Source organism: Antechinus flavipes, chromosome 1 (genome assembly GCF_016432865.1).
Source record: "Antechinus flavipes isolate AdamAnt ecotype Samford, QLD, Australia chromosome 1, AdamAnt_v2, whole genome shotgun sequence".
Taxonomy (NCBI): Eukaryota; Metazoa; Chordata; class Mammalia; order Dasyuromorphia; family Dasyuridae; genus Antechinus; species Antechinus flavipes.
Genome location: NC_067398.1, coordinates 428,649,922 through 428,675,126, shown reverse-complemented (window position 1 = coordinate 428,675,126; position 25,205 = coordinate 428,649,922). Strand labels below are relative to the sequence as shown.

The 25,205-nt window shown below is 33.1% G+C and overlaps 1 protein-coding gene across 4 annotated transcripts in view; it reads right to left on the bottom strand.

Annotated features, from left to right (window-relative positions):
• Nucleotides 1-25,205, bottom strand: part of RELCH (RAB11 binding and LisH domain, coiled-coil and HEAT repeat containing) — a 123,502-nt gene that overhangs the window by 29,892 nt on the left and 68,405 nt on the right. For all 4 annotated transcript variants that reach the window (XM_051969907.1, XM_051969905.1, XM_051969904.1 and 1 more), the window contains exons 12-20: nt 18,946-19,036; nt 17,845-17,916; nt 14,667-14,807; nt 14,329-14,493; nt 12,176-12,323; nt 10,214-10,370; nt 8,923-9,046; nt 7,476-7,524; nt 1,542-1,621 (exon numbers count right to left, since the gene is read on the bottom strand). In XM_051969907.1, the coding sequence (XP_051825867.1) occupies nt 1,542-1,621; nt 7,476-7,524; nt 8,923-9,046; nt 10,214-10,370; nt 12,176-12,323; nt 14,329-14,493; nt 14,667-14,807; nt 17,845-17,916; nt 18,946-19,036 (1,027 nt within the window). The remainder of the gene's footprint in view (nt 1-1,541; nt 1,622-7,475; nt 7,525-8,922; nt 9,047-10,213; nt 10,371-12,175; nt 12,324-14,328; nt 14,494-14,666; nt 14,808-17,844; nt 17,917-18,945; nt 19,037-25,205) is intronic.

Genomic DNA, 25,205 nt, shown 5'->3' with positions numbered 1-25,205 from the left:
CTATGTTATATGCTCTTATAGATTATCAGAAAACCCATAAAAGAAGTTAATAGTGCAAGGTGCAAACCAGGCAATTTCAGAACACAGGCTGCTACTGAAAGAGGCCACCACACTTAAAGTCTAAGCTGTACATGGAAGGACAGCTGAAAAAAAAAAAAATAAAGGAAATAACAGAAGTGAATTCTTTTTCCATCTCAGGTACAGAATCAGCTACTGAAAGGGATATTTACACCCTTGATCTTGTCACCACAAATAAGGGTTCCATTTCCATGATCATTAATTCAGAAATTCTTCTACCAGATCAAAATCCTTTATCTTTTCATTCTTCCCTCTGCTATACAACCTATCGCTGTCTTTCACCTTCATGGGACCTCTCCCAATCCTGCCCTAGCATCATTTCCCTTCACAGTCTCAACAGAAGATCTGGCCTCATACTTCACTAACAAAAAATGGAAGTTACTGGTTCAGTTACCATTTCTTCCCTTGTCATCTCTTAATTTTCAGATGTTTTCTCTGCTACCTACAGAGAAGCTAATGTATCCTCAAGGAAACCCTTGAAGTTTAAAACCAACTTTAGTAAGTGGTTGCCCCTCCTCGTACTGTTGCTGTCTTTACTCTAAGGTTATCTCCAATTGCCTTGCATTTATCTTGAAATTACAGTTGTCTGAATGTTGTCTTCTTTTAGAATGGATCTTCTTGAGGGCAAAGCCTGCTTTCGCTTTTCTTTATAACCCTAGTATGTAGTATAGCGTTGTCTAAGACATAAAAGCTTAATAAATGCTTGCTAGCTTTGATTGGTAAGCTTTTACCTTTTCTTGTCCAATCACCTGACACGGCTTCCTGGGTATCACCCCAGGGAGGTGTGTGGTAGGTTAGAGGGTGTTTCCCCTAATGAAATGCAAGCAATCTGAGGTCAGGTTTGTATCCCTGATGTTTAACACAGTACTTGACATGCTGTAAGTACTTAATTTTTTTTTCATCCTGTGAAGAATGCTATGAAACAAAAGCAATTTGTGATGATAATTCTAGCTTAATATTTCTGATCATTATGGACACAGACAATTTTCATTTTTTTAAAACCACTGAAAAATTTGAGATTTGGATCTCAAAAAATATCTTCACTAATTTCCATGCTTTGAATAAAAATTAGAAATTATCTTTCTCCTGCCTTGAGCACAGTATCTGATACTTGTTGACTTAATTTGACTTGAGATACACTTTTTCTCTGAATTTTCACTGGCTATCCTCTAAGCCTATAATTCTGTCTTCAGGCTTTTTTCAAGTTTCAGCTCAAATCTCATCTTCTGCTAAAAGCCTTTCTTGGTCCCTATTAATTCTAATGTGTTTCATCTGAAATTATCTATTTTATTGTTTACACATAGTTGTTTGCATGTAAGACTGAAAGCTCCTAGGCATTTAATAAATACTTGTTGACTTGACTCCCAGATGATGCACAAAAATCTCCTCCTTCCCAACCTCAATGGATGTAAAACTGACCAAACTTAAAAAGGTATGCATGAAATTAAGAATTTTCTTCTTACCTGAATATAACATGTAAGGACTCCTGTGGCATAAATAGGAACTGTAGCTTTTGTTAGGACCCCATTTCCTGCTGAAGAATCTAAAATCACAGACATATTTAAAAAACTTTCCAATACAAAGAAATATTGTCATCTTACAATTTGCTTACTTAACACTTTTTCCCTCACTGTTATAAAGTATCATTACTAAATACCATTTTTACTAATCATGAAAATGCAATTAAATACTTGCCCTTAGGAGTTTCTATATCAAAGGCTAAAATTATAGCAAATGGGAATGTTACATGAGAAAGAAATTTAGTGAATAAAATGAGATATGAGAATTCCTCTCTGCAAAAAAAAAAAAGCAAAAATAAGGGTTTTTATCTTTTGAAAATCTGGTTATGGAAAACATTTCAAAAATGCTTATAAAATACAAATTTCAATGTCTTGAATTTTTCATTATACAGCTATTACCAACAGTACTAATAACAAATCACAAACATACAGTACTTCACAGTTCACAAAACATTTACTTTATTACCAGCATGGAGAGGATCAGGAGCACATAAATGAACTTAATGGTGTGCTTGATTTCTAATAAGTCTTGGCTTTATCTAGAATTTTAGTTCTTATCTTGGTAGTAGTACATTGAGGATTAAAGGACTATAGGCTTAGAGTTTGTGATAAAAGGATGTGAAACACAATTGCTCAAAATAGGCACAAAGAATAGAAAGGAAGGAGAGAAGACAAAAACATAACGAAAGTGTTCAGTGACTCCATAGTGACAAAAAATTTACTATAAATGTTGATTCATTTGTGTGCAAGATATGAATGTCCTATAAAAAATAAGCATGTAAGGTGTAACTGCTAGTCAAAATGATATGGAAGCTAAAGAAAATTTTTTTGTTAGTTTTTACACTAACAACCCATGCAGTCAAAATCAGAAAACAGGAAAAAATTTAATGTTTCTTTGATAAAGACCTATATTCTAAGAGATATAAAGAAACAAGTCAAATTTATAAAAATAAGAGTCATTCCACAAATTATAAATGGTCAAGACATAAGCAGACAGTTTTCAGAAGAAATCCAAATTATCAAGTTATGTTCTAAATCACTAAAAATTAAGACACATACAAATTAAAACAAATCTGAGATACCATCTCATACCTATCAGACTGACTTACATGGCTGCAAAAGAAAATGACAAATGCTGGGGGGAGTGTAATGTGGAAAAATAGATACACTAAAAAATACTACTGTTGGTAGAGTTGTAAACTGGTCCAACCATTCTCTAAAAAAATGTGTAATCATGCTCAAAGGGCTATAAAAGTGTGAATACTCTTTGAGCAATACCATTAAGTCTGTATTACAAAGACATTAAAGAAAAAGAGCAAAGACCCATAATAGCAAAATATTTAAAGCAGCTCATTTTGTGGTAGCAAAGAATTGAAAATTAAGGGGGGGTACCTATCAAGTAGGGAATGACTGAACAAACTGTGGTATATGATTGTGATAGAATATTTCTGTGCTATAATAAATGATGCCCTGGGGGAATGTTTCAGAAAAACTGTGAAAACTTAAATGAACTAATAAAAAGTGAATGAACAGAACCAGGCAAAGATAGTACACCATAAGAACAACACTGCAAAGATGAACAACTGTGAAAGACTAAGTTCACGAAGACATGTCCAAAGGACTCATGAAAAAAATGCCATCCACAGCCAGAGAAGTGATGAACTTTGAATGCAAATTAACAATTTTTTTTAAAATTTATTTTTCTTGCTTTTTTGGCAACATGGCTAATATGGAAATATGTTTTACATGACTTAAAAAAAGAAGCCCATTTTCTTTTGAAGATAAGCAGACCCATTTAGTTTCTAATACCTAGGTTTTTTCCATGGAAACTTGCATTGAAAAAAGGTAAGATAAGAAATGTAATAATAGTTTACATTATAATTATAAATAACACAGTATTAAATCTTTATAATCACCTCATGAGCTAAATATGAAATATTACTTTCTTCAGTTTAGAAATAACTATAGTGAGACTAAAAGACATTGTGACTGGCCCAGGTAATATTGACAGAATAAATAGGACCTTGAATTCAGGTCTCCTCACTTCTGGTTTAGTGTAGTCTTTCAATTTCATTACCTCCCTTGAACCCTTTCTCCTGGCTATCTTAAAAAACCAAAACCAAAATGAAAACCCCTTTTACCAGGTATTTGTTATATTTAAAGACACTCTGCTCTGAGAATATAGAGGAGGGAAAAATCCCTGTCCTCAAGTAAAAGGGAATGGCAAATGCTGGAGGAAATGTGGAATAATAGGTATACCTATACCTATACCTACCTTCTCTCTCTGCAGTCTCTATCCTGATTATATCATCAGCTCCTCTGGCATTCCCCAAAGTCCTACTGCATCCAGCCCTACTATCTAGTGAACTTCAATCTCCTATCATTAGATACTCAACTTGGATATCTGACACTATACTGTAGAATACACTTTCTATATACACATATTATATATAGATAAGGAGAAATACAACAATGAATTGAGGAAGGAGAGGACTAAGAATGGAGTAAACAAAGATGTTTTCATAGAGAAAGTCTTAAAGATATATAAGAATCTGTGAGGTGGAAGTAGGGAAAGAATCATTTTATGAGGGACGGCCTGCATTCATGAATTTTCATGAATCAAAGGAATTGGAATGATAAATTAAGAAAATAAATCAGTACAGTCCAGTACAATTATAATGTTAAGTATATGAAAGGAAAAGTAGAATGTGGCAAGATTATGGAGGACAATAAATTTCAAGTAGAGACATTTGTATTTTATCATGGAAATATGATTTTAACATAGAAACATTGAAATTTTATCAGACTCCCAACTTAGACCAACTTGGAGTCTAAAAAGAGTTTTGAACACAGGAATGATATGGTTATACCTATGCCTTAGGATGATTATTTTGGCAGGGAGGAAGGATAGTAAGAAGGTAGAAGCAAGATGATTTAGGGGGCTAAACAACTAGTTTACAACAGAATAGTTAAGAGGGGATGAAAGCCTAAACTAAGATGGTAGGTAGCGCTGTGGGTACAAAGAAGGGAAGAGATTAAATATACTAAATAGGATGAATTGAAAAAAATTTGAATGGAGGTGAGGGGAGAGGAAACAGAACAAGTCAAGGATTAACTCCAGTGTTACAACTCTAAGGACTAGGCAGACAGTGGCACCCTCAATAGAAACGAGAACTTTAGGGAAGGAATGGAAATTTGTAAGAAGATAATGTTTTCTTTTGGACAGGTTGTGTTTGAGGTGCTAATAAGATATCTAGGTTGAGATATCTGGTAAATGACTAATGACAGGGGACTGAAGTAAACAAGACATAGAATGAATATAGTAGGACTTTTTGGGAAAGCCATAAAAGCTGATGAGGTAACCAGGAAAAAGAATATATAGAGAAGAAATAAGATTCAAAACGGAGCCTTGGAGGGGGCATTAATGCTCAAGGATAATGAGGTAACAATCCAGCAAGAGAAAAATGATCTGATAGGTAGGAAACCCAGGAAAGAATATTTTCTTAGAATTCAAGGGAGGAGGAGAAGAAAGGTGACTGATAAGTACTGAACAAAGTTTGAAGAAGATGGAAACAAGATTACTGGATTTAGCATTTAAGAAGTTGTACATCTCAACTGTGAAGTAGATCAGATTTTAGGAGGTTGTGAAGTCAGTGGTTGGTAGGGAAATGTGTGAGAGAAGATGATTTTCTCTAGGAGTATGACAGTGAAAGGGAAGAATATTTTAAAACATTGGCTTAAAGGAGTAGCACGATCTAATCAACGTTTTTAGTGATATGGAAGATCTCAATATGCTTTTGAGGAGTGGATAGTAATAGTAGAAAATAAACTTGTTTATGGGGAATGGGATGGAATAGAATGATCACTTAAAGAAGTTCTCAGAAGAGATAGTTAAGAATAGCACTAAGGGCACTAGTGGAGATATCAGCATTTGCAAGGACAGTCTCTTAAGACTCTTGAGAATGAGATATGATATGAGAAGATATAGTAAAGTTTTAACATGGGGAATAGAGGCAATCAGGTAGCCAAAGAGGGTAGATGAATTTTCTCAGTAAAGTAGGAATAACATCCACTAGTGAGAAGTGGGTTAAAATGATTTTAGGAGTGTAAAGGAGGGATCTGGAACAGTTGATGAAGGAAATCTAACATAGTAAGAGTTTACATAAAATTAAGTGACATGAATCTGTAATGGATTCCAATCGGCAGGGCAGTATTCACACCTCTTATAGAAGGAGCAGAAAATGCTGCTGATGAGAATATAATGGAATTGAGGACTGGACAATTCTGAAGGGTAGTTGGTCAAGAGGTCAAGTACTTTGAGTATATAGTTCTACTATTTCATAAAGATGATGCTGATGAGAATAGCTAATATTTAGAGTCTGCAAATAATTTTACTTGTGTTATCTCTCTTGATTTTTACAACAATTTTATGGGGTTGGTCCTGTTATTATCTTCATTTTATAGAAGAGGAGCCTGAGGGTAAGAGAGATTAAGTAACTTGTCCAGAGTTGTACAGCTAATAAACATTTGAGACAGGATTTGAACTGAAGTTATCCTGACACTCAAGCACAGCCCTCTATCCAGTAGGGTACTTAGATCTTTCTCTAGGATCAATCCTGCAAAGGATAAGTAAGCACTGAGGACAATGTATGGTCCTCAGTGATGGATGGAAAGGAACATAGCATGATAAAGAGACTGGAAATCCTGGTAAGGCCTAAAATATGAATGGGAATAGTTAGATAAATCAAGACATGGAAAGATGAATTCCTATAAGAGAGGGGAAATTCAAAGTTTAATATAGTAAAAGTAGAAGAGTTATGAGAAAGTAACATAGATAATCCAAACCCTATTTAGTACCACAGCTTCAACAATGCCAACAATTCCCAAATCTATAATTCTAGCTCCACTTTCTCACCTGAGCTCCAGACTCTCATCCCCATCTGCCTATGGGATACTTCTACCTGAAGTCCCACTAGAATATTTTGCATTATAGCTATTTGTATGCCATAATTCCCTAATAGAAAGCAAGCTCCATATTGGCAGGAATTATATCTTCTAACTTCATATGGGCATTTAAAATGCTAGCAGAACTCACCTACACATTCCTCTCCTCTCCCTTCTCCCTCCCTCCCATCTAAGCTCTATTTGAGTCTCATGATTACCAAAACAGACAAGGGTAGAAAAACAGGTTACTGGGCCAGAGTTACTATATAAATTTCCTTTTAAAATATACAATTTAAAGACATCAAAGATCAAATTCAGAGGGAATAGCTTCTCATATGGAGATGGTTTCCCTATTAAGTGAAAACAGTAGCACAACTCTGAGGTAATTCAGAGTGGAAAGGATATTTTAGACAGCTTAGATTTTGCAAGGAAATGCAATGTGTTTGTGTGGGATGTGGTAAGCATGTAAGGATTCACCCAAACTAGAACTAACATCATGAACACTCCACAATCATCAAAGAGAGAAAATGATTCAAAATCAACAAACCTCCCTTCTCCTCACCCAGCTCTTATTTCTTCTCTTCTATACACTTGATTTTCTGACTTATTTCTGCCCCCTCTCATTCTCCATGAAACATTCTCTTCACACAGCAGGCCTCTTTCTGCTTTCTAGTTATCATATAATCCATCTTTGAGGGAACCTTTTATATAATCCTGAACTTTTTCTTTAAACTGTGCATACTACCCTTTTATTCCTCCCTACTTTCCCTGGAATGCCTGTTAATAGTCCCAATACAGGATTACAGAGATAACTGATAAAAGAGCTGTGAAAAAGAACCCTAACCATAATTTTTCCATTAGTAAACTATACTTAACTTTAATTACTACACTTAAAAATACATTAACATCACTATTTTAAAAAGGTGAACTCACCAACATTTTCTTCAGACAATCTTAGAATCTCCTGGAATTGAGGTTTTACCTATAAGTTTAAAGAAAATTTCCCAAATTTCATATTTAATGGATTGAAAATATAGTTTTATTTTCATGCTTATAAAACATTAGTTTAAATTACTGATCAGAAATTTAAATTATTTCCAAAATTAGAGGCATGGGAAAATTGAAAAATCATGGGGAAAAAAAAAAGATAATAAAGATGGGTTTATCAGAACTATATGTCATAGTTATAAGATCACCAAAGAAATCAGATTTCTAAAGCATATAGAATTCTATTTTATTTACTCCTTTAGAACAAACACATAATTCCTACAAACCATATTTACTACCAAAAGTTGCCGCTTATCTTTTTTTGCCTGTCCTAGAATACTTGTTTTTTTTTTTTTTTTTTTTTGGCTGAGGCAATTGGGGTTAAGTGACTTGCCCAGAGTCACCTCCTAGAAATTTTAAATAAGATTCAATAAATAATTCAGAATAATCAAAAGTGAAATGTCATAGTATATTAAAGTTGAAAGTAGTTGTAAAAATCACCTTTTCTATATTTTCCTCTTTTATAGAGAGAAACTGAGGACCAAAGACACAAACAACACTGTAGGTCATGCCACTAATTAGTGACAGAATCTACACCTTAAGAACTTCTTCCTCTTTCCTCTTTATCATACTGCCTCCAAACACATAGCCAACTCAGACTATACTGATCCATTTCGTTTTTAGTTTGCTTTGACCAGAGGACTCTCATTTATTTCCCAAGACTAATGATTGATTTCTTATGTGGATGCTAAAACCACAAATCTTATAAACTGATATTGTATATGATGTGATCAGCACTTGTATACTTACCACAGGCTCTTTATGTTAAGCTAATTGTATTAGGGATTTAAAACCAACTCCTTGAAGAGGAGGAAGCCTTAGGTCTCAATTTTTTCAAGAGATTAGAGATCCAATACTTTGATTTTTTTTCAACTAGGCACATAGTGAAAGAAACAAATTATCTAAACTAGTAAACTAAACTAGTTTAGATATTAAGTTTGTACTGATAGCAATATTTGTCTCCACTGAAATCAAAGGTATATAAAGGACTTCTATTTAAAGATATCATGATGCATAGTTACAACTAAGCTGCAATCAAAGAATTCTGAGTAAATTTCTTTTTTTGTAACTAAGAGTATTGTATCAGTATCATCTCAAAAACTTGTGGGTGGGTACTTTAGTTTGGGCATTCCAATATCTGGAAAATCTTTCAGGATCTAACTAGGCATAGAACTATTCCTAAATCTGAAATATAAGGTGACATTGAAAACAGTCCTTTTAGGATAGATGTAGAAAGCATTTTATTTTTCTATAAAAATACATTAACAGAGAAATCTAGTGAAGGGTTCATCTATTTCTCTATAGCTAGAATTCATAGAAAATAAGGTATTACCTTAGTGTTTGTAAATATTTTCCCAAATGTTCGGCACAGGCGCCAGAAAAATCTGGAGAATTCATGGACACAGGCAGTTGAAGCAACATTGATTTTACCAACTATTTCTATGAGCTGTGGTAACCTGAATGTAGAAAAGAAAAAAAAAAACCCTAAAATATTGTTTTAGAATTTATTAATGTTAGGTATTCCCTCCATTGATGAAGACAGCAACGATTCATGCCTTCCCATCCCACAAGTCTCTTGTACCATTTATTTTGATAGTTATTATTCTTAAGCATCCCATACACTAATCTATTTATAACTTAACCCAGTCTACTATGATTCCAATGAGTACCAAGGATGCAAGTTTAGTTCATGTATAAGACTATTATAAAAACAAATCAGAGTGACTAACTGGTGTGATAATATAACATCTTCACAGACAAAAAAATCCATAAATCAACAGAGGCATTCCCACTTAAGGTAATCAACATCATTTTGCAATAACATTAAGAATTCATCATAAATTCTAATAGCAATAATAATCTTTAGTATCAATATTAAGTTGATTGGCCAATTAGGGCACTGGTTCTATGACTAGAATTGCCCCCTATAATCTTGTTTCACATCACATTGTGTTTTCAAAAAATTAACAAACAATAGTTGAAAAAGCATGCTTCAATGAGTAAAAATACCAACTTTTTATTAATAAAGTTTGAGTCTAAAATCTTTTGGTGGTGGGGTTTTTAATTTTTTTTTTTTTTGTATAGCTTGAAGTACTTTAAGATGTCTGATTTTTAAAAATAAAGGAAAATTTACTACATCATGAACATCATGGGCCTTTTGACTAGTGATGATTGTAGATGAGGATCCTGAAAAACCTAATTATGAATAGTGTGAAAGTAGCTAAAAATTTGCTTAAAAATTGTTCATGATGTGCCAAAAAATAATGTTGCCTGAGTGGGTGATACATCTAGTCCAGATTTTCAGGTTGTTTTTTAGTTCATGATTATATACTTCACTTTTGAATAATTGAATCATTTTACTTTTTTAGCTAAAGGGAGGAAAAACTAATTGACTTAGGAAAGTACATTTCACCACTTTCTGGATTGAGGTTTCTAGGAATAAAGGAGAGAATATGTTAAAATTTAGTGGAGGGGCAACTAGTTGGTAGTGAAGTCAGGAGGATCTGTGTTCAAATCTGACCTCAGAGACTTAACACAGCCTAGCTGTGTGACCCTGGGCAAGTCACTTAATCCCAACTGCCTCAGGGGGAAAAAAAAAAAGCAGTGGAAACAGACAAACTTACAGTTGATTCACCACCCAGAGTAAACTCTCCCAGCCTGTTGTACCCTCATGCTCAAGTTGATGGTCATAAAGTTGTAGCAGCACAGCTAATTGCTCACGACTCCCAATAATGGTGGCCACATCCTGAAGAGGTGACACAGGCCGAGGGAACCTAGTCACTAGAAATGAGAAAAGCCACACACACACAAAATAATATGAAAGAACTGAATATGAACTCTGGGATTTAGATGCAATTTTTTTTTTACAAGGAGGATAAACATTTCCATTAACTTTTTTCGGTGCTATATAGTACATTCCTATTATAAATATAAATTTTAAAAATGAAAATGGGAATTTTTGCATATTATAATAATTTCTTTTGGCATAACTATAGACACATATTTATTAAATGCATTTTATCCACATGGTATTCATATATCATTTTTAGTTTACATTGGAATGAGAGACACAATTAAACAAATAAGTCTGAAATCTGAACAACAAAATAAATTTGGTATTATGTGAACATTAGCCTACAGGTAAATGGTCCTTTGGTGACTAATGATTAATTATCTAGTCTTCTTACATTTTTCCCACTCACAAACCCTTTTTGTCCAAGAAAGTTTTTAAGTAACCCCAGATATGTAGATATATAAAAAAGGTATACAAACCATACATTTGTTGATAATAAATTATACTTTTGTGACTCCTCACATTTAATTATGAGACCCTATATGGAATCACAAACCAGAGTTTAAGAAGCTGGGGTCTAGAAAGTGTCAAATGTATTGACATTTGATAATATTACTTAGCCAAATGAAATCCAGGAACAAAGATGGTATTGGTCCTTAATACTACAAATATTTGTTGAATGAAAAAGTTTTAAAAATGCACATATATCAGAGCATTTGTGTGGGAGGTAAGAGGGACTCTTCTTATCTATCTTACCTACCTTTGGCATCAGCAACAAATTTGAGAGATGAAGTGTGAATGAACCTCACTGTGCACTCATTTGGGAAGATCTGAGTGTCTCTTCACTGCTGTAGCTCCAACAGTTATCCAATAAAAGAGGTTCAGAGGAGCTGGAAATTGCCACATGGGGGAACCTCTGAATGACCTGGAGCTCCCTTTGTACAACAGTGAAAAAGATCTAAATAAAGAGTCTCTTTTTCATTTCATGTACTTCTTAATCTCCGACTACAATTTCACTCCAATGCATTTTTTTTTTTTTCGTGGCATGGAGATCACATATATGACATATGGCTATGTCAAGGAGTACAAATTTTGAAAGGTTCTAGGCCAACTGGAAAGATTTCAAGAGGCTCAATGAACAGCTATGTTTGAGGGCAAAGAAATCGATGAAACTATCTACTTAAGGTGAATAAGGATCTTATCTTTAGAGGAAATACTGACAATATCTTTTGAACTTTTAAAATGTGCTTCAACTAAAATGTTACTTTGGAGATGGAGAAAGAGGGAAAAACCTCTGGAAACTACTCTTGACTAATCTATTACTGAATCTACTCAAATCACATAGTATGACACAATAACATTTTTTTTTCTCCCATCTTTTACTGAATATAAGAAGATATAGGCAGGGAAAGAAGAAGGAAAGAAGAAATTACTACATGCCTCTCAAGATGGTACCAAGAAAAATCAAATGAACTTCTTCAGACTCAGATATATTATTAATGGAAGGGAACTAAACTATCCAAATGAGCAACACAAATCTAATTTAGTGGTGCAATGGTCACTTTATGAGAAGAATAAAAAGAAATTATGAAAAAATATAAAGAGGCTTATCTATTCATGGTGAAGCCATAAATTTTACATGTCACACAAATTACGGTCACTAGAATCACACACCACTCATACACTAAAAAAAGAACAAGATTGATTTCTGGAATATTTAAGCAATAATTACTTGAAATATTAGATTTTTAATAATATATATCTTCCTTCCAAAATCTAATAAGTTCAATACCCTCTATCTGTGGCACTTCACCATGGAGCTTCACTTTGCTTGAGAATGGTGCATTCTGTAGCACCAATGCGAACAATGAAGGAATCAAGGACTGCAAGGCGGAAAGATACATATGAAGCTTATGTTCATCCAGTCCATGCTCTCCTTCCTGAAACACAAGAAAGGTAATTTTAGTCTTTGGAAATTACCTTACAAACAGAACATTTTAAAAACTACACTATAATTCTCAAATAAAATATCCATAAAGCTTTATTGCATTTCTAGATGTGTCAAAGTACGAAGTAGTAGAAAGACAATAAAACCATTCTTTGCTCAGAAAAACAGTATCAAGTAGATTTTAATATCTTGAAGGATATTTGTGGGGGTCTCATTTTTTGTAATTCTTCTGCAATTTAGGCAGCAGAATTTGAGACAAGTCAAAGAATACCTTGTAACTGCGAAACTTTTCAAGTAAAATAGTTTTCCTTTGATCAACTACTGCTGCTATTGATCATCTATTAATTTGCTGACATGTAACATTTGTTAGCACTGTACTAAAAAATGAAGAAAATTTTTAAAAGAAGGAACGAGAGAGAACAGAAAAAGTAAAAAATGGGGAAAAAGTAACTGTCATACAAAGAGATGCAAGAGTCTGAAAAAACAGAATCATTGTATATAAAAATGTATGAAAGTTTACAAAAATGTAAGAGTTAACTCAAGCGAAAAGATATCCTACTGTCCTAAATATAGTAAATTAGGTTTCTAGAATTGAAAAGCTGAATATGGAATCATCCTATATGAGAAAAAAAATTAAAATTCTAAAGTTACCAAGTGCTAGTTTTTTTTTTTAATAATATTTTTGGGAGATAAGATAACTAATTCTAAATAATACAATTTTGAAAACATAAGTTTAGGTAGTTCCAATTATCCACGATCAGATATTTAATAAAAGAACCTTACAGGAATCTTGTTTACACAGATTTCAAATACTAAAAGAAAAAAAAAAAACAAAAACTAACCTATATTTTAAATAAGTATTCATTACAATTTCTCCTGTCTAATTCCACAACATGGCAGAATAAAGAGAATAATGAAATTGGAATTAGACAACCTGATTTTTAATCCCAGTTCAAGTTGCTGACTCTTTGTTGGAAAAAGTCTATAGTTAACACACACCTGTCACAACCTGTCGAGCGTCAGAATTATCCATTATCTATTTCACAAGGATCGTTGTATAGAAAGTGTAAAGAACTCTATGCATATGAGCTATAGTAAGGATGGCAACACACTTTCCTTAACCCAAGATAGGATTAACTTAACCTTTATTGTTCTTTACGAGGAGTCCTCAAACTATGACTCGTGGGCCAGATGCGGCAGCTGAGGATGTTTATTTTCCTCACCCAGGGCTATGAAGTTTCTTTATTTAAAGGCCACAAAACAAAGTTTTTGTTTTTACTATAGTCCAGCCCTTCAACAGTCTGAGGGACAGTGAACTGGCCCCCTATTTTAAAAGTTTGAAGACCCCTGTTCTTTGCATTCAGCAAGGTGTAAAGGAGGAAGAAAGAAGAATTATTCTTTATGGATTGGGAGAACAATCCAACCTCTAAAATATAAATAATGGAAATAGACAAATACTTACTAATAAAACTATTTAAACTGAAAGGAACTCACACCACTTTTGGAAGGTATCCTAGAGATCTTGACATAAAAGTGGTCCAGAAATTAATCCCAACTAATTTTTAGTTCCCATTACATAAGCAAGAGTAAAAAAATAAGTTTTAAAAATGAGAAAATATTGCATTAAAATAGTATTCTAATGCAGTAAAAGGTATATTATCTTTATCAACTAGCAAGGCTTAGAAACCAGTCATTTCACAATGTCCAAGTATAAAAAACTTCCATTCTAGTAAGAGAATCTAAGTTGTAGCTGAGGAGTGATACAGAAGTTATTTGGGAAGTGAACAATTAAAGAACAGCTGAGAAGAGGACTGGGTCAGTCAGTTTACTAAGGAGAGTTGAATGTATATATATACTAGATATTACTACTGCCCATAAATGAGTTCTCACTTCAATATAGGAGCCTTTCTAATTAATACATTCTATGCTTCTAAAATGTTCTTTATTAACTATATATAAAGCTTCTATTAAAAAATTTGAGTAATGAAATCACCTACCCTGAGAAGTTTTTCAATTTTATTTAGAAGCGTAGGAATAAGATGAGACTGCAAATTTCCAAGCTCTGTCGTCCAAGCAGCATAGGCAGGTAAAAATACTTGATGTGTTGCACTAACTACTCTTTCTGAGGGATCACCCAAGGCTGAGAGCAGAAGTTCAAAACCCTGTTAAAAGCAGATGAGAATAACATTTGATAATAGGAAAAATAAAGTAAAAACTTATGTCTTAAACTGATTAAGAACACAGATTAAATCAAATATTTCAAATATTATCTGAGACTTGGAAAAAAAAACTTTCATAATAAACAAAGAAAATAATTTTCAATCTAAAGGTATACCTGTTGGTATTTATCTGGATCATCAATGTATCCCATAATAATACCAAGGCTTTTGATTACAGCTTCTCGTACTAAATCTGCTTTATCTTCCATTAGCATCTGCTGTAACATGGAGAGAACTAGGGAGCTACGGATTTCTTTCTGCAAGTAAAAATAAGTATATTCTTGATATTTATGTCCAACTATATATATTCATAGAGCTGTGAACTATGATTTCATTGGCTGGAGTTTTTTTTCCCTCCTTGAATAACATCATATTCTATATATATATATATATGAGAGAGAGAGAGAGAGAGAGAGAGAGAAATTGTTATACAATGGTAGTATTTTCTAATTGTGGTATAGTAAGTAGTGTGTTTTCACAATTTTTCAGTATTATTGTAACACAATGCTAGATAAATTAATACAGTAAAGGAAAATAAATGGTTGCTGTTGTAAATGGGCAGCAGTAATTTCAGGATCCTGTTACTATTAATATGTCACTGAGAAAGTGAAAATGTGAATGATTATCTTTCAATCCTTGAAAAAACTGCCTGCAGGAAAACATTACGAAGTTTGAGGTATGCAAATTATGAGGACATTACAAAGATTCTCTTCTTGTTTTTTGAAAAAAACAGAAGATAAAGTAGTGACTTAAAAATACAATCATGAGAAAAAGTTATGGTATGGACTAGCACACAGAGAGTTAGGAAGGCCTAGATTCAAGTTTTACCTCTAAAGCATATTGACTATATAAATCTGGGAATTCTTGAAGAGACTAAGTTGCATTTTGAAACACTTAAGAACTCTGATCAACTGATTTCAGAGAACCTATGATGATTACCTCCTGAGATAGAAGCAATGGACTCAGGCTTCAAAATAACACATATTTTTAGAAATGGATAATGCAGGAAATTGTTTTGCTTGATTATGCAAATTTGCTTAAAAGTTTTTGTTTTTTCCTTTTTTCCTCAATGGGGGTGGGGAGAAAGGAGAAAACATTTTTTTTAATTTAATTTTTTTTTTAAAAAAAGGATTAAATTGCAGGACTGATATGCATTGATAGGAGTTAACTGAGAATTTTTTATGCTAATGGAATCATGCCTCATAATGGAGACATGTCTCATTCCCAATGAAACTGTTCTGTCCTTTGAATGCGGACATGAGGGGAATGAGTGTAAATACTCAGATAACTTCTTATTTGAGTATAACTATTCCTTTAAGTTCTAATAGCCAGAAATCATAATGCTATTCCTTGGTATTCTAGGTTTTTTAATTGGTTAAGATACTGGTTCTAATAATTTTGAAATATCTTATAATATCCACTATTTAAAAGTTTTTTTAAAAAACGTTTTCATATGGCTATTTTAAACTATCATGCCATCTCAGGAAAAGAAATTGCCAACATAATTTTGCTCTATGTATTACTAATATTATTATTAATTTACTAGAGTTATGGATCTCTGAGTCCACTGGTATAGGAAACCAGATATAGATACTCCTTCCAATTAAGGCAGCTAAGTAATGGGCATTGAGATGATTTGTCCAGGATCACAAAGGTAACATTTTAAGAGGTAGAACTAGAATGGAGATTGTCCTGCCTTAAAGAATGGCTTCTTTATCCACCATGCCACACTGACTCTCATTATTATTAAAATTTTGGCCAATTATTAAAATGTTTGAATTTCAACTCAGTTTTAGTTTCTTCTGTTTTTTTTTTTTTTTTTTTTTTTGCTAAACTTGATTAATATCACCTCATGATCAAAGCAGGAAAAGAGAGCTTTCTTAAAAATATATTAAGATTCAGTGAATGATAAGACATATATAGTGAAGTTCATTAGATTAGGGTCCATTTGAAGCCTGTGAACTACTTCTCAAAATCCTTGGTTTAATCATTTAAAGTTTTATGCAAACCAGAATACTTAGGTAGAATTATATGCAATTTGGAGTATCACCCGAATTTTTAGTTATTATCAATGCTTTCCCAATCCCTAATGGAAATAAAAGGAATTTTTATTTACAGTTGAAGTAATTATTCCCATTCCTTATATGCTCTTATGTGGGAAATTAATTACATTTTGATCCTAAAGTTTCTGCATCACTCTGGTGCCTAAGAAATTTGCTACAATAACACTTTTCCAGCCCTATTTCTACTTGAAGGTAGAAAAGCAGCTCTCCTTGGAGCCAAGTTTAATCTTAAATAGAGGTTCTAGAAACAAATTTATGCCAATTAGACATCTTATGACTGTTCTTCCCTATAAAAAAAGAGATTTCTGTAGATTTATTTTATAACTAGGAGACCGTACAGGAGATTGTATTGTCTGAATGTTAAAAGAAATTTGTGGTGTAATTAGTCTATGCTATAATAGAATAAACTACTTCAGACTCTATTCACACTATTTTAAATTTGGTTTTATTTTCTTTGAACTATGTCTTTTCTCTAATATTAAACAATGGTATAATTTAATCTGAATTAATCAGAATTCTTAAGAGATTTAAATCAGTTGAATTTCCAGATTGATTTAGCTACCCTTTGAATTTCAGCCCTTTTAAAAAATTTCCAAAAATTTATCAGTTTGTCAATTCTGATGGATCTGGTTCTTTTCAACAATGAAGTTATTCAAGCCAGTTCCAATAGACTTGTGATGGAAAGAGCCATCTGCTTCCAGAAAGAGGATTGTCAGTACTGAATGTACATCAGGACATATTTTTTTCACCTTTTTTGTTGTTGTTTGCTTGCTTTTTGTTTTTCTCTTTTTGTACTGATTTTTCTTGTGTAGCATGATAAATGTGGACATACATGTTTAACACATATTGAATTATTTGCTGTCAAAAGGGAAAGAGAAAAATTTAGAATACAAGGTTTTGCAGGGGGTGAATGTTGAAAACTATTTTTGCACATATATTGAAAATAAAAAGCAATATTTAAAAAACAATAAGAAAAAACATATCAGTACACTTTTGTAACTTAGTAATGAAAGCATCTTAGATCACAGTTTTGGTGCTATTGTCATATGGAACTTTTCTCTCTGGCTTCATTTTTATTTTTCCTAAAGAAATGAGCTAAAAAAGTCAGGATCAGAATCCACAAACAATTATTTGTTAAAAATACTTGCAAATCAATGATTTATGGTGATATCAATGGACTCTTATCCAAAAACAGAGATTTGTTAAGAAAAATAAAAATAAAAATTCTTACAGGAAGGTAAGGTGCTAAGGCCCCACAGGATTCAGCCACTAGAAGTCGTCTCTCTGGGTATTTGTGATTAATCTAGAGCAATAAAATGCAAGGGAAGAAACAATGAGTGATTAACTTTCACTGAAACCCTTTTCATTACACGTTAGTGAATTTTTTGACATATCTCTAAGCTTAATTTTAAATTATTATGATATATGGAATTCACATATGCTTTATGAGATTAATTTAACAGGTAACTGAACTTTCTTTGTATGCTAGTTATTTTTATAATTGATTTTCACTAAAATTTGTATTATTCACTTTTGAGTGACTTTCCCATTGCTGGTCTATGAACCTATGAGGAACTTTAGTGAGGAAGAATTAAATTTAAAAAAAAAATTAACAAAAAGACTGGATTCAAGAGGAAACCATGGTGACACTTCATATAATCACAAGAGTTAGAAAGTAGAAAGAGGCCTGGATTATTAGACATTCTTAAATTAGAGATTAAGGAGTTTTAGCAAAATTGGGAATGGAACTAGGATGTATTCACTCTCTGCTCTTTTAGTAAATGGAGAAATGTAGTAATGTCCTTACAAAGAAAGTTCTGTTACTAAATATTATAGAATATATTTAGGATTAGGGGTTGTTTGTTCAAGATTCCAGGGTCAGATTATATCCACTATCAAAAGACCAGACTAGCTCAATATGGAAAAGTTCATTACTAATGACAATGAGGTGAAAAATGTTTTGGCCTTAGAAATTCATAAAATTAAGAAAAATATAAAATAACCTTCAGTATTGTATAGTTGCCTCTTTACAATGCCTGTAAGAGTCAGAAAAAAAGGGGTAGTAGGTGTTAAAGATGAGTTTTTATGGCATGTATAAACACTGATTTATATGACTTTGATAAAGTGTTTGGTTGTTGTTTGATAGTGGTGTTTGGTTCTAATCATATCTAATAAATTTTGCTTTGTATTTTTACTTGTAATGAAAAGAACTCAGGACAATTATTGTCTATTCAAAAAATTATTCTGGGATAGAAGGGCATATAATTATTAAATTTCATGTAAGTAATTATAGAAATATAATAATAAATAAAACCCCAACACAGCTAATTACCTGTTCCCAACATTGTGGCAAAAGCTCAGCTTCTACGCGTGTTGGTCCAACATGGCGTGCAAATGCAACACAACCAGTCAATATCATCTGTCTGAAAGTACAAATCAATAGATGAAAATATGTGAAATGGTATACTGATTCCATTAGGCAGAACTAGACCAGAAAGTTGAAAATTATGAAGACACAGATTTTATTTCAATATGAGAAAGAAGTTTATAAGAGAATATTCCAATAATGGAACAGGCAGCTTCATGATGTAGCGAGTTCCTTGTCACTGGAACAGTTTAAAAGTTGAATGATCAGACATGTTAGAGAGGGAACTTCTGCATAGAGTGAAAAAGTTGGATGAAATTTTAGGATTTTAGGATTCTATGGTTATATGAAATGCCCAGTGTTTCTATATCCACTATGAAAAGCCATTCAGAGTCTCATTCAAACACATTTTGTGTTTTTTGATTAGTCAGTCAACCAGCATTTATTAAAGTGCTTACTATGTGCCAGGCATGATGCTAAGCACTGAGAATACAAAGAAAGGCAAAAGACAAAACAAACAAAACTCAGATAAAAAAGAACATCATCTATTCTGAAGGAGTTCACAATATAATGGGAGAGACATTTCTTTGCAAACAAGAAATATTCAAGATAAATTAGATATAATTATCAAAGAGAGGGCATGAGTATTAAGGAGAGGTCAGAAAAAATTTTCTTATAGAAGTTGGGATTTTTGATGGGACTTTAAAAAAATCCAGGCAAGATAGGAAGAAGAGGATCGAGAATTCCAGGCATGAGACAGTTGGTGAAAATATCTGGATTAAGAAGATGCAGTATTATATGGAAAGGTGGCAAATGATTCTGGTTCACAGGCTACATGATAGAAAAAAAAATGATAAAGAGCATTAAAAGTCAAGCAGAGGATTTTATATTTTTTCTTACAGGTAATAAGGAATCACTGGAGTTTACTGAGTTTAAGGGGAAGGGGAAGGAAGGGGAATGTGATATGGCTAGACCTGTACTTTAGGAAGATTTGACAATTGAATGGAAGAAGTTGGAGTGGGGAAAGACTCAGCAAAGTTAATCCAATTGTCTGGAAGACAGATAATGAGGGCATGCAACACTCTGATACTGAGTGGCAGTATCAGAAGATAGAAAGGATTAGGGTTTAGGGGAAAAAGGAAATTTTAAGAGTTAAAAATGACAAGATTTGACAACTGATTGGATTTTGGAATTGGTGAAAGAGACAAGTCCAGAATGAAACTTAGGTTGCAAGTCTGGATGATTAGTTTTACAGTTTAATGACACAATTACATATTAGTGAAATAATACTTGTTATTAGTGAACAAATATCACCAGTGAATAAAAGTTCATTAAACACATGATGTTTTTAGGTATAATTATTTATAACTGTATCTTTATAATTTTATTATGTGAAAAAAAGCTAAAATGCCATTTAAAAATAAATTAGTTTTCATATAAAAATGAGGATACCATATTAGAATGCTCATTAGAATGTTCTTTTAAAATACTATTTACCATTTTACAAATAATATAAGTGAAACATGGTAGGACATGCTTGTAATTCCAGTTACTGGGAAGGCTGAGGCTGATGCATCACTTCCACCTTGAGAGTTCTGAATTGTAGCTGACTAAGGCAATTAATTGACTATCTATCTGTACTTTGTTCACCATAAATACTAATATGTGGTTAACCTTGGGTGTGGAAGTGAGGGGAGGAGAAGACTAGACTATGTAAGGAGTTATAGAGTGTTTTAGGCCAGAAATGGAACAGGTTTTAACTTCAATGCTAATGAGACTAGAAAAAGCCCTTTTTCTGTAGGTAAGTTATTTTATTTACTGGCAAAACTTTCTTTTTTCCTTTGTAATGGTTACTTAGGAGCTAAAATTGTAAAGATCACTGATGTGATGACAACTGACAATAGTTTTAATAATTAATTTAGTCAAATTGAGATTTATTTTTTAATTAAAAAAACATTTTTTTTTTTTGGCTTCTACCCCTACCTTCCCAACAACAACAACAACAACAACAACAACAACAAGAAACCTATGCCACAAGTATGCATAGTCAAAGAAAACAAATTCATGTGTTGTCCATGTCCAAAAGTCATGTCTTAAACTGCCCTGAGTTCATCACTTTCTGATCAGGAGGTGAGTAGCATGTCTCATCATGAGTCCTCTGGAATGTTATTGGTCACTACATAGATTAGTTCTTAAGTCATTCAAAGTTATTTTTGTTTTGTTTTGGTTTTCACAATTTCATTGTATAAAATGTCCTAGTTTTGCTCATTTCCTTTTTTCAAGGCTTTCCAAGTGTCTCTGAAACTGTCCCCTTCATAATTTCTTACAGCACAATGGCATTCCATCACCTTCATCTATCCAAACTTTCTTATCCACTTCAGAACTGATGAGAGTTCCTTTACTTTTTAGTTCATTGCCACCACAAAAAGAGCTGTTAGAAACAGTTTTGTACATATATCTCTCTTTCTTTAATCTCTTTGGGGTAGCAACCTAAAAGTAGGTCACTGGGTATGCAGAGTTTAATAACTTCTTGGGCATAGTTCCACACTGCTTTCCAGAATGGCTAGACCAGTTGAACTTTCTAACAATGGTGCATTATTCTATCTCCTCCCTACAATCCTATAAGCTGAATCTGTCATTTTTTATATTTTCCTTTTATTAACTTTGTCATTGTAATAGGTGTGAGGTAGAATTGTAGAGTTGCTTTAACTATCTCTAAATATTCGTGATATCAGGCATTTTGTATATGGTCACTGATGGCTTAATGAGTGTTATAAATATTATCTCAAGTAGTAAATGTGGCAGATTGGAGTATCTTCATTTTCACAATCCCATTCCTAACAAAACTGTTAGGTAGGAAAGTGTTACTTAAATCTGTAGCAGTCAACACTAATTCATTTCCTCCACTCACATATACTGTCCATAACGTATCTTCTTTCTTCTGTATAGTTCCACTTTTTTTTTCAGGAGTTTAATATGCCCATTGCCTTCACTTTTAGCCAATCAAATATTTTTATATAATACATCAATTTGTTGTCACTATCATCAATGCCAGAAAATACCTTGAAGGTTCAAAAAAACTGAATTAGATCCCAAACAACAAACCCAATTACATAAAGAAAATAATTCAAATACATTTTTAGTAGAGTGACTTGAGAAAACTTATGAAAAATAACTGTAGAAAATTTATATGGGAATAGGAACAAATAGACTTATACATTCTCTATAACTGCTAGTCCTAAGAAACTGGGTGACTTGATTAGGATCACACAGTCAATACATCAGAGACAGATTTGAGCTTCCTGACTCTCAAGTTAAGCTTCCCCTTCATTACATCTCAATATGTGACAGATGCTACTATTCAAAAGTAAAAGCAAACAAATTAGTAATTTTAAAGGAAATTACCAATTAAAAAAACTTTAAAACGAACTTACATCAACAATCAATACTAACAGTTTTCTTGCTTACTTGAGGCTGGACTATCATGCCATAAAATATGATAAAAGTATCATTAAAATAATTATTTTGCTATGTCTCAGATTACAGGTATCGCAACAACATGGGAATTAAGAATTTCATATAAATTAAAAAATTTGGCAGTCTGCAATTTCAGTGACATGAGGATTCATTACATTGGTATTTAGATCATAATCACTCAGTGCCTTTTTGTCCTTTGTGGCTTTTATAAATTTTCTTCATAAAGAATTCACCCAGTATGCTGGGGGTCTTCTTTCTGGGTCTTTTTACATTTTATGTATATCAGTGGATTTTGGGGTATCCATCTATCATAACTAACTTGTTTATCAAATCTATGTGATCTCTGATCAATATGTTTCCTGATATTCCTTAAGGTATTAGCACTTTATAAAGCCACAGATTTAGAAGTGCAGGAGGCCTTAGTGATCATCTGTCAAACTTCTTCATTCTGATGATAAAAAAATTGAGGACCAAAAATGTTAAAGGATTTACCCAAGATCCAGTATTCACTTCATGGTAGAAATACAAGACTTTGGTTTGAATCTAGCATCTGACACTTAGCTATTTAACCTAAGATCATGATTGATTCAGTTTACCTCTTTTGAGTACTGCTTCCTACTCTTAAAGTAGGGATAAAAAAAGTTATTTAGATAATGTGTATAAAACGTTTTCCAAATCTTTAAGTACTATTAAGTGTAAGTCTGCTCTAGGGAGTAGCTTGAGATCATTAAAAATGCTTGTGCAATTTCCCAAATGTGATCATACTTCTTTTTGCTACTTAGCCATGCTCTGTTTCCCAAAACATATTTTCCAATATATGCTTCACCATACTCCCTTATGCTCACCTTCATAATGAAGTCATCTAGTATAAAAGTATATGCTGACTTAAAGCTTTAAAAAGGTTAGCTGAATTTTATGTAGAATTTTTCTATCTCTTTATCTTTGGAAAGAGATGATGATGGAATTCTGATTGTTTCCCCCAGTCTACTCCAGGCCAAACCTGCCCCTATCTCCGAAACCCAAAGAAATCGTTAATTATGGGTTTTACAAGAACAATGAGTAGCCAGCATATTGTGTGATCACATCACTAGGTTGACACTTGAAGGTTACCACAAATACAACACAGAAATTAGGCAATAAGAAAGTAGCACCAACAGGATGCCAAAGAGGACACTGAGCAGCAAACTGCAATAAAGGATACTTTTATTTCTAGGGCTTTGCGCTGAGTCCCTATACGGTCTCCTTCTCTTTGCAGGATGCCTCATGATGAAGTGAATGGTTATTGGGAGGATTTTTTTTTTTTTGAGGCTTACTTAACTTTAAAAAGATGCCAACATGGTATATAATGGAGAGAGAAGGAGAGGGAGAGGGAGAGAGAGAATATAGAGTAAGGTTATTTGAAATATGATGTGTAAAAGCACATTGAAAGTTTTAAGAAACTTACTTAGGAGCAGCTAGGTGGCTCAATAGATAGAGCACCAGCCCTGGAGTCAGGAGGACCTGAATTCAAATCTGGTCTCAGACACTTAACAATTCCTAGCTGTGTGAACCTGAGGAAGTCACTTAACCCCAATCGCCTCAGCACCAAAAAATAAAAAAAATAAAAAAAATAAATATTAAAATTAAAAAAAAAAAAGAAAGAAAATAAACTTACTTGAAAAAGATTTGAAATGCAGTCAGCCAGGAAAAAAAAATGGATTTTACCACTCATATGAAAGAGTGTTCCAAATCATTAATGATCAGAGAAATGCAAATTAAGACAACTCTGAGATACCACTACACACCTGTCAGATTGGCTAAGATGACAGGAAAAAATAATGATGAATGCTGGAGGGGATGCGGGAAAACTGGGACACTAATGCATTATTGGTGGAGTTGTGAACGAATCCAACCATTCTGGAGAGCAATCTGGAATTATGCCCAAAAAATTATCAAATTGTGCATACCCTTTGATCCAGCAGTGTTTCTATTGGGCTTATATCCCAAAGAAATACTAAAGAAGGGAAAGGGACCTATATGTGCCAAAATGTTTGTAGCAGCCCTATTTGTAGTGGCTAGAAACTGGAAAATGAATGGATGCCCCCATCAATTGGAGAATGGCTGGGTAAATTGTGGTATATGAATGTTATGGAATATTATTGTTCTGTAAGAAATGACCAGCAGGATGAATACAGAGAGGACTGGCGAGACTTACATGAACTGATGCTAAGTGAAATGAGCAGAACCAGGAGATCATTATACACTTTGACAACAATATTGTATGAGGACATATTTTGATGGAAGTGGATTTCTTTGACAAAGAGACCTAATTGGGTTTCAATTGATAAATGACGGACAAAAGCAGCTACACCCAAAGAAAGAACACTGGGAAACGAATGTGAACTATCTGCATTTTTGTTTTTCTTCCCGGGTTATTTATACCTTCTGAATCCAATTCTCCCTATGCAACAAGAGAACTGTTCGGTTCTGCAAACATATATTGTATCTAGGATATACTGCAACATATTCAACATATAAAGGACTGCTTGCCATCTAGGGGAGGGGGTGGAGGGAGGGGAAAAAAATCGGAACAGAAACGAGTGCAAGGGATAATGTTGTAAAAAAAAATTACCCTGGCATGGATTCTGTCAATATAAAGTAATTATTAAATAAAAATTAAAAAAAGAAAAAAAAATGGATTTAACGTAAAGCATGATTTTTAAATCTAAGTTTTATCTTAAGCAAATCAATTCTCTTGAGGTTTCATATTC